The 10231-nt window shown below is 55.4% G+C and overlaps 1 protein-coding gene across 2 annotated transcripts in view; it reads left to right on the top strand.

Moving 5' to 3' along the window:
• GRK5 (G protein-coupled receptor kinase 5) overlaps positions 1 to 10231 on the top strand; it is a 97297-nt gene that overhangs the window by 56617 nt on the left and 30449 nt on the right. For both annotated transcript variants that reach the window (XM_014550574.1, XM_014550575.1), the window contains one exon: positions 1209 to 1286. In XM_014550574.1, coding sequence (XP_014406060.1) covers positions 1263 to 1286 — 24 coding nt within the window. In that variant the 5' untranslated portion in view covers positions 1209 to 1262. The remainder of the gene's footprint in view (positions 1 to 1208; positions 1287 to 10231) is intronic.

Here is a 10231-nt window from a genome sequence, read left to right as displayed (position 1 = left end):
GTCGGCTGTGCTGATGTCATTGTCTCTGTCTCCTCTGAAGTAGCTGTGCTTTGGGGCCGAGATTGACAAATCCTGGAGCGGGAGATGTTGAAATGGTTGTAAACAACTTGTAATCAGTTCCGTGTCCGCATGAGACAGGCGAGCTCACCCAGGCTTCTTGTCAGCTCCCGGCCCTTATGCACTTGGCAAGGGCGCCCTGGGCAGTGAAGGAGCCCCTCGGGGTCAAGGGAAATACGAAGGCCCGCCTTTCAGAGGCCTCGCTTCGTCAGGGCCGGGGCCCACTGGCTTGGTCTGCCGCCGCGAGTTCTAAATTCCTTGGTGGTGCTGAGAAAGTGCTCTGGGCTGGGAGGTCCAAGTCCCAGCCCTGCCACCTCCCCCGGGCAACTCCACTGGACCCCCCTCCCCCGCCCCTGCTCTTCACAGGCGGGTGAAGGGGGGGGGGGGAAGGGGAGCCCCCACCCTCCCACTCATTTCCTGGGCTCTTTGGAGGTTCAGATACGAGCATCTGAAAAAGCTCTGTGTGTTCACTTTGTAAGTTGAAAAATTGCCAATAAGGCACCCATATTATTGTTTTCTCTCACAAAGTGTAATCCGAACAATGGCAATCATTATGGCAACTGTTAACTGAGTATTTACTAGGTGCCCAGCTCTGGGCTAAGAGCTTTCTCGCGTTCTAGCTGCACAGTCAGCCCATGAGCCCGTGCTTTTTCCATGTGCATTTCATAGAGGTCAAGGAAGTTGTCTAAGGTCACCCAGCTTGGAAGGTCCGAGTGACCAGAGGCAGCCTCTCGGGGGTGGGCCTCCCACTCCGGTGGCTTATTTTCCAGTGACTTCCTTTGATTTATCTGTGCTGGTGGTTCTCAGCCCGGCTTCCTGGCATCTCAACCTCAGCTGCCTGGATGCCCGGCCCTTGTCGCCAGAAGGTCTGACTTGGGTGGGGTGGGTGAGGCCCGAGCACCAGTGCTGGCTCCCCAGGGATTCTGATGCGCGGCCCGAAGGAAAGCCGCTGTCCCAGGCACGTGTCCACGATAGTGCAGAGCAGGCTGGACGGGATGCCGGGCCTTCTGCCCCCCCTGGGCCTCAGCTCCCTGCCCTGCAGGAGGGGATGGGCCACTCCAGGGAGTCTTCTCCTGGGGCCCCGAAGGTTCTGTCACTCTAAGACGCTCATGAGCAAATCTCTTACTGTTCTTTTCCTTCTTCTGTTTCAGGCAGAATATGAAGTTACTCCAGATGAAAAACTGGGAGAAAAAGGGAAGGAAATTATGACCAAGTACCTCACCCCTAAGGTAAGAGGCCGCCCACACCCCACGGCAGGAGGACTGGGGGGGCTGATCCAGGAAGATGGGCCCCCAGACCTGTGCTGGGCCGTGTGGCTGCCATGGGTCTCCAGAGATCCAGAATCTTCGTCTTCCCCAGAGAATGGCCATGGCTGGCAGGACTGACGGGTGCCCAGGCCAGGCCAGCGGGTGGTTTGAGGGTCCGTGTGGCAGGGAAGGGTTTGGAGGAGATGGGAGGGGAAGAGGGTGGCCGAGGCTGTGTTGGCAAAGGCAATGTCAGTTGAACACATAACAGAATGCAGAGTATTCTGAAGTAGGTTCCAGAGTGAACGGAGGGTGAGGGGCCTCCCTGACCCCGCCTCAGGAGCACCCCCTCGTCGCTGAAGGAAGAGAGGCAGTGCCACCCCCTGCCATACCCCCAGGGCCCTGGTGGCCTTGGTCCCTAGAACTTGTGTCTTCTTACCCAAGTTTGACAGATGAATGTGTTCTCCATCCGTGTCGGAGGAGCTGGCCTGGGGGCCGGGTTTTCATCCCAGCTCTGCCACCCACACAGTCATGTTTCCTCTGGGCCTCAGACTCCCTTTCTGAAGAGTGGCCCTCCCCCCAGACCCACCTCCCGGAGGCCCTGAGAGCCGGCGATGAGACCAGCACACAGACAGCTTTGCGTGCATCCTGCGCCCTGTGGGCAGCGGTGGCTACATCCCCCGTCCCCCCAGGACCCGGACTCTGTGGGCGCCAGCCCCCCAGGAAGCGTGCTCCTCATGTCCAGGCTGCTGGTGGCGTAAAGGCACCGTGGCCTGTGTGATGGGGTCCTGGCTGTCCATCCCTCACACAGTGTGGCAGCGGGGACCACACACAGGCACGGAGGTCAGGAAAGTGCCCACTCCTAACGCCCGCAAGACCTTGGTTGTCCTCTGCCCAGGCCTCAGTGTTCTTTGCTGTAAAACGGGTGAGGCTTGACCCGTTTATCGCAGAGGGTCCCTGCCAACTGGACAGTCACGGACTGTGCCCTCTCCCAGCTCACACGGCGGGAGGGACAGGCTGTTCGCAAGACAAGAACCAAGCGAGAAGCAGAGGAGACACTTCTAGGCAGGGAGAGGTGTGTGTTGCGGACAATGCGTGAGGGTGGGACATCTGGCCCCTGAAGAAAGGCGGCCCCTGACCCACCTAAGAGTATTAATCAGTTGATCCTTCATGAGCTTGACTCAAAAGGCCCTCCCTGCCTGCCACCTGGGGTGCTAACCCCAGGGCCTGTGTCTGTGGGCGACGGCACTGAGGCTGGGGCAGCCTGAGCCGGGTGTACAGGTACCTGGTGGACTCTCCTCGGGAGATGGGGGGCAGGGGGTGGGAGGTGGACAGAATCCAGGCCTCGTGCAGCAGCTCCTCCAGCAGCAGCTGGGCTGCTGAAAGCCTGCAGCCCCGTGGGAAGGCGTCCACATGACTCGAGGGGTTTAACCCACAGTAGCCCCTTCACCCCGGGGCTTTAAGAACGACAGCTCACTGACTGGGCACCTATGGGAGCTAGACGCCACCTCGATGTTCTCTGTGATGAGAACAGACAGCCTGTGTGCAGGCTGCGCGGCCGGGAGGGAGGAGCCTGCTGCAGGCGCAGCTAATGGAACAGCGAGGGCAGCTTCCACCGCCACGGCGGCTCAGCTTAGCCCGCTGTCTCCATCGCGCCCCTTCGGGGCTGCCCGCCTGCCTGGGTTCCCTGCAGACAGTAGCAGCCTTCGTGTATTGAGGACCCACTGTGTGCTGGCGCCGGCTCACCTAGTCTTTGCTGTCACCGTGTGATGTGCTTCTGTTGGCTCCGCCTTAAGGGGAGGGTGGGGAGGCTCTGGAGGGGCTGCCCCTGTCCCAGGTCACACAGCTGGGGTTGAGCCCAGGTTGGGGTGACCCAGGAGTCCTGGGTCCCCTGTGGTGCACTGTTTCCCACGCCTGCCCCCTCGCTGCTGCACTGCCCCGTCCCGCAGGTCTGCGGCCTGGCTGATCTCAGCGAGGATGAAGGGGCTCTTTGCCCGGCCTCGCCGACTCTTTCTGCCTATCCGAGGGCTGCTGTGGGCTACCCTCTCTCCCCACTTGGCCAACCTCATCCGCAAGTCTCTGCCAGTGGACCCCCCCGCCCCCCTTCTGGGCCCTCCAGGCCGCCTGCCCCTCTCAGGGCTGCCTCCCCCTCCTGGCGGGCGGGCCCAGCCTCCCGTGGCTCAGACAGTTTTACAGGCCCTCAGAGCTGCCAACAGTTTTTTCTCACGTGCTCCTCCGTTTTTAACGTTTAAACCACACCATGTGTGATGGCCCCAGGGCCGGGGGCCGGTGGTCAAAGTGGCCCCGTGGGCCGACTGTTTTCCGCCAATAAATTTTGCACCGCCTTCCCCGCCTTCCTGTGGCTGCTCTCTCGGGAGCCGGCTTCCCTCTCGGTCCTGCAGACGCCCCAGGTGCTGGGGAGCGAGGGGCAGCGAGTGGCTGATGCTACTGTCCCCAAGCCCAGCTTGTCCTTACCTTGGGCCTCTCAAGATGCAGCGCAGGTGTCTCGGCTCCAGGGACCATTTTCCAAAGGGGGGACCGTATCATGCTGACCAGGAAACACCTCTGTGACCTCGCCCACATGTCAGCAGTGCCGAGGCTAAGGAACCCTGGTGTCGAGGGGGGGCGGGTGTGGGAGGTCAGTTTTGCAGGAGTGGACGGTAGAGGGGCCGGGCCTCTGAGCGGCAGGGCCAGGAAAACCTTGTCATCCCAAAGGCAGTGGGGGCCGCTGGAGCTCTGCATGCCATTGACAGTCTAGGGCAGTGGTTGGCAAACTGCGGCTCTCGAGCCACACGTGGCTCTTTGGCCCCTTGGGTGTGGCTCTTCCACAAAATACCATGTGCGGGCGCACATGTACAGTGCGATTGAAACTTCCTGGCCCATGGGCAGAAGTCGGTATTTTGTGGAAGAGCCACACTCAAGGGGCCAAAGAGCCACGTGTGGCTCGAGAGCCACAGTTTGCCGACCACTGGTCTAGGGTGATCCCTCTGACCACACGGAGGAGAAAGGGGAGGGGAGACTGGAGGCAGGAGACCATCCAGGGACCTGCTGCAGGGGCTGTGGGTTGACCCAATCCGGGGGCTGGTCCCTGAGTGGGTGCAGGTGCCCAGGAAAGACAGAGAGCGTAGGAGGAGGGTCATTAGCTCATGGGGCAGAGATGACAGCATCTGCTCAGTGTCCCCTGCCCAGCACAGCCCTCGACACGGTCTCATTCATTGCCAGTCGGTTTGATGGAGGCAGTGAGGGGGCCTGGGAAGCTTCCACACGGGCCCTCACCTCTCCTACCTCAGGTCTCTTTCTGGGGAGCTGGCTGTGTCCCCCAGTGTCTGGTTGTTTGCTGGGAACGTTCCTCTCAGAGTCAAAGCTTAAGCTCAGAGTTGAATTCTCGACCTCCGTGCGACGATGCTCTTCAGACCCACCAAGTCCCCTCCTTGGATGCTGCCCGAGTCCTGCATCCAATGCCCACACACGGGCAGCCTTGCTCAGGGGGCGTTAGAGGACGCAGCCGGGTGGGCTTGGGGACAGGCTGGAAGCTGTGGGAGAGCGAAGACAAAGGCAGCAGGTGCTGTGAGAAGGTGAATTTTAGCCCCTGGTACACCTGGGTTGGAAGCCGGATTTGGCTCCTTGGCACACGGCCTTGGGAACTGACGTGACTTCACCGCTCGATGACGCAGGATAGTGAGTGGTGGGCGACATCAATACCAGCGAGGACAGAGCCAGGGGCTGGTACATATCAGCCACTCGCGCTGACAGTCCCCTCCCTTGTCTGCACTTTCAAAATCAGGCTGCTGAGTGAGGAAATCATTCAGACATGAATTCCAGCTGTGGGGTCCGGAGGGGCCCCCAGGAGGGGGGCTGGCCAGAGAGGCCGCATTCATTAAAAGGCAATGCAATAGTCAGGATGATGAATGCCCGCGGCCGGGACACACGAACCCAGGCCTCGGGGCTCCCCGCCACGGAGATGTCTTGCTTTCTCATGCACAGCCCGATTGTGTCTTCAGCTCTCCTGGGCCACTTGTGTGGCTCCACCGTCTTAAAGATGTTGTCACATGGTAACCTCCAAAGGGGGAGAGAAGCATGACAGAGGCACCTAAGCCTTAGCTGCCTTGGCCCAGAGCGACAGCCACTTCCTCTCCCAATCCACTCTCCCGGCCAACGGGGGTGGCCAAGAAGGATGAAGACTCCTGCTCTGTCTCTGCTAGCAGATACTGCCTAATCGGATAAAGGATCATGGGAGCCCTGGCCGGGTAGCTCAGTTGGTTAGAGCATCGTCCCGATACCCCAAGATTGTGGGTTCCATCCCCAGTCAGGGCACATACAAGACAACCAATGAATGCATAAATAAGTGGAATAGCAAATCTCTCTCTCTCTCAAATCAATAAATAAAAATTTTTAAAAAAGAATCGTGGGTTTTATCTAGTCATATACATGTTGCTCAAGGTAGGCTGGGGGATTCTGGGAGGCACGTGGAGTATTGCTACCTCTCCGTATTCTCATCCCCCGTCCCCCCAGCTGAAAGCATTGTCTGTGTAGCAGGCCAGTCTCTGGGCTGGTGAGACAGCCAGGAGCATGGCACTTCTTTTTTTGTATTTACTATTTTTATTGATTTCAGAGAGGAAGGGAGAGGGGGAGAGAGAGAGAAACATCAGTGATGGGAGAGAATCATTGATGGGCTGCCTCCTACACACCCCACACTGGGGATGGAGCCCGCAACCCAGGCATGTACCCTGACCAGCAATCGAACCGTGACCTCCTGGTTCATAGGTCGACGCTCAACCACTGAGCCACGCCAGCTGGGCAGCATGACATGTCTCACGACTATTCTCAGGCTTGTCAGCTCTGAGGAGCTGCCCAGGGCCCCCCGAATGGAATCAGATACATGTGCTGGGCTCTGTAGAGATCTGGACAGCTCACCTCCCAGGTGCCTGCAGATCGGAGTGATACAGGTGACAGGTGTTTAGCGGCAGGGATGCTCTGGCTGGGAAATATTGATGATGATGATAAATGATCCTGAAAGCAGTATTATATACTGAGATCATTTGTCACTACAGACTTCATTTTAAAGTACTGGCTGTATGGAGATATCATGCACATACCATAAAATTCACCCTTTCAAAGTGTACAGTTCAGTGGTTGTTAAAATGTTCGGAGTTGTACAGCGTGCACCATTATCTGATCCCAGGACGTTTTATCACCCCCAATAGAAACTCTGCACCCATTAGCAGCCACTCTCTTTCCCTTTTCCTCCCAGCTCCTGGCAACGACTAATCTGCTTTCTGTTTCTATGGATTTGCCTATTATGGACATTTCACACAAACAGAATCATACAATGCATGGACTTTTGTGACTGACTTCTTTCCCTTCGCGTGTCTTCAAGGTTCATCCATGCAGTGGCATGTGTCAGTACCTCATTCCTTCATGTGGCTGCATAATGTTCCATTGTGTGGATACCACATTTCATTTCTCTTCCCATCAATTGACGGGTACTTGAGTTGTTCCCACTTTTTAGCAATTATGAGTAATGCTGCTATGAACATTCGTGCACAAGTTTTTGCATGGACATATGCTTTCATTCCTTTTGAGGTTATACTTAGGAGTGAAATTGAGGGTTAGATGGTAACTTGATGTTTAATCACTTGGGGACCTGCCGGCCTGTTTTCAAAGTGGCTGCACCAGTTGACATTCCCACCAACAGTGTATGAAGGGTCCTATTTCTCTACATCCTCTCCCACACTTGACATTTTCTGTCTTTTTTATTTTATTCATCCTAGTGGGTGTGAAGTGGTATCTCATTGTGGTTTGATTTGCATATCCCTAATGACCAATGATGTTGAACGCTTTTGTGGGTGCTTATTGGCCATTTGCATGTCTTCTTTGGGGAAAGGTCTATGCAAATCCTTTGCAAAATCCTTCGCCCGGTTTTAAATGGGATTGTTTATCTTCCTCATGTTGAATTTTAAGAGTTCTTTGTATGTTCTAGATACAAGTTCCTTATCAGATATGTGACTTGCAAATATTTTCTCCCATTCTGTGGGTTGTCTTTTTACTTTCTTGGTGGTGTCCTTGCAAGCATAAAGATTTTAAATTTTTATGAAATTCAGATGGGGTTTTTTTTTTTACTTGTTTTTGAATGACTTGTTTTTACTTTGTCTTACCTGGCCTTGTAAGAAGGCCTCGCTTTGTGGGGGAGCCGGGTGTATATGGGGACAAAGTAAACAAATGGTAGTGCACATAGTGCAAGCCCATGAATCGGTCTTTCTGTGGAGAACCAAAGCCCAATTGCCTGTTGGGAACACTTGGGCCAGACCTGCTCCTTCAGCAATATTCCGGCCCCTCTCCTAGTTGACATGACAAGCTTCTTTAGGCCGTCTGTGTCCAGCACTGCAGTGCCATCTTACACACCTGTTCTTGGATCTTCCTAAAATGGGTATTAGTGTACCCATTTTACAGATCAGGCAACCGAGGTTAGGGAAGGCAAGAGGCTGGTTTAGAATAGTGGAGTCAGGCTTATGCGGAGCCCCTGAGTATCCTCCTTTGGCAGCATTGTTCGCAGGACACCCTGCTGTGGTTCATTTTAATTAGGCCCATGAGCAACTGTGCCTGGTCTCCAGCTTTGAGCTGCTCCACCCCAACCACGATGGCCTGGCAGGCGGTACCAGTGGAGTCCAGGGGAGCTCAGACCTGGGGGAGGTACTGCTGGAAGGGCCTGTGTGGGTTTCTTCTGACAGTGAGGTGGACAGGTGTGTTGGAGCAGCCCATGTTCTGTGGAGGATGCTGGGAAGGCCCCGCCCTGGCAGGCAGCCCTTGGAGAGCATTTCTTGCAGGAGGTCCCCTCGCAGCATATTGTTCCCTGGGCCTGCACAGCCACATGCCTCTTTGTTTCTGTAACAATGACAGGGTAAGGCAGGGAAGTTTGTTCTTGTGAAGGGGGGGAGGCGGGTAATTACCCATCAGCCCGAGTTCCTGCACAAATGAAAACCTATTCCTGGTGCTTGTTTGGCCCTCCGGAAAACATCCACGTTTTACAAAGTGAAGAGTTTGAATGAAAGGAAACAATAATTATTCCCCTTCCTCACCCAGGCAGCAGCATAGGAGTCTGAGCTAGCCTGAGCTGGCTGGCTGCTTCTCAGAGGGGGACAACCCCCGGCCTCTGGGGCAGTCAGCAGCTTCAGTCCTTGTCCTGTTTCACATGGAACCCGGTTCTGCCACTTTCCTGCTGTGCCTCCTGGGAGCCTCAGTTTGCCCATCTGAGTATGGGGCTGGTAATGATGTTCACAGGGGCTCATGGCCATCCGTCATTCTCAAAGCGCCTTCACCGTTTTGGCTATAATTGCATACCACCCTTACAATTATTTACATAACATTTTTCTTTCAATCAAACCATCTTTTAACGGAAGATAAAAATGAGTGTGAAAAGGAAACTTTGTATCGGGAACACATCTGGAAAGCCAGCATTGATTTGTCGTCCATAAAGATGGCTGGAAAAATGGTTAGTGAATTCTAGCTAGATTCTCTTGTCTGCCTGGGCTCTAAGCCTGAAGCCTCCTTTCTCTGTTTGGAGGAGGTTGGCGAGCATTAGAGATGCGTTAGCAAGGTGGCAGCACCACACGGAGAGTTCTCCTTCAGGCTGGGAGGCTTGAGAATGTAAAAGGGTAGTTAGTCCCTTTTCACTGAGTGATTCAATATCCTTTACCTTCAGAGACCGCCTCATCGTCTTTGGAAAATGCCAGGATAACTATCTCCTTCCCAGCCACGATGCCTTTTAGAAATGCTGGCTTGTGGGGAGATGGTATGACCTAGATAGAGCCAAGAGCAGGCGTCAGGCTTGTCCTCTAATCTCCCTTCCTGGGGTCGGTGGCCTTGGGGGAGCTGATGTAGAGCTCCCCCAAGCCTTGGTTTCCGACTGACCATCGGACCAAGCCTTGGTTTCCAGGGCAACCTAGGGCACAGAACATGGGTGGCTTAGGCACATCCCTCTGTTCCAAGTGCCTGCCCTGTCTCTGTGGGGTTTGGGATCCCAGCCACTGGCCTTGGACCCCCTTTTCATCTCTGCTAAGATGGCTTGGCCCTCGTCTGTCTCCCGGCCCCCAGATCAGCCTCTGTTCTCAAGGAGACTGGTGAGCTTGGAGTCCCCCTTGCTTGAGCCCCTCCTGAGCCAGACTGGAAGGGCAGCTGGGCCGGCTGGGCCATGCACCCTGGCTCTTCCCACTTCCTGCCACGGAGTTTTCTCAAGCCACACAGTGGGGGAGGGAGGAGGGAGCAGAGAGAGGGGAAATAAAACAACAACAACAAAGCCACATGTGGGCTCACTAGCTGTCCTGGGGCAAGACAGACGAGAGCTGGCTTTTATTGAGCAACTGTTCTGTGCCCGGAACTTCATGTTTAACTCAGCTCCCATAACCACCAGCTGAAATGATGAGAAATGGGGGCTCAAAGAGGTGAAGACATTGCCCAAGAACAGCCAGGGTGGGGAGCTGAACCCAGGCCTGTACTCTTCCCACTCCCCTCCCAGCCACAGGCCTCCTGTCACTGGGCCTCACTCCCCTGGGTGGAGTGAGGAGGTAGGCTGGCCAGGTGCCGTCTGACGGTGCCTCCCACTCTCACCATCTATAGTAATAAGACCTGCAGCCAGGAGCAGCTCTTACTATGCACCAAACACGCTATTACTTCTTCCGAAGTTAATCAAAGACAAAATTCCCCCCAAATCAGCCTGCCAGGTGCTTCATGGATGAGTAGATCCGGGAGGGCAGGTGGGCCAAACTGAGGATGTACCGGCTGGCCCGTCTCTCCTGGCCCCTCTCCAGCGCTGGGCCCTGAGCCTGGGCACTGACTGCCACTTTGCCCGGTGTCCTTAGCATTTTCTCATGTCACGACCTCCCTACACAACATTGTAAGTGACTGTGTACTTGTCCTTCAAATAGACCTTTTTC

This window comes from Myotis brandtii, unplaced genomic scaffold (genome assembly GCF_000412655.1).
Source record: "Myotis brandtii unplaced genomic scaffold, ASM41265v1 scaffold604, whole genome shotgun sequence".
Lineage (NCBI taxonomy): Eukaryota > Metazoa > Chordata > Mammalia > Chiroptera > Vespertilionidae > Myotis > Myotis brandtii.
Note: the sequence above shows the minus strand (reverse complement) of the source record. Positions and strands in the feature narration are given on the sequence as shown.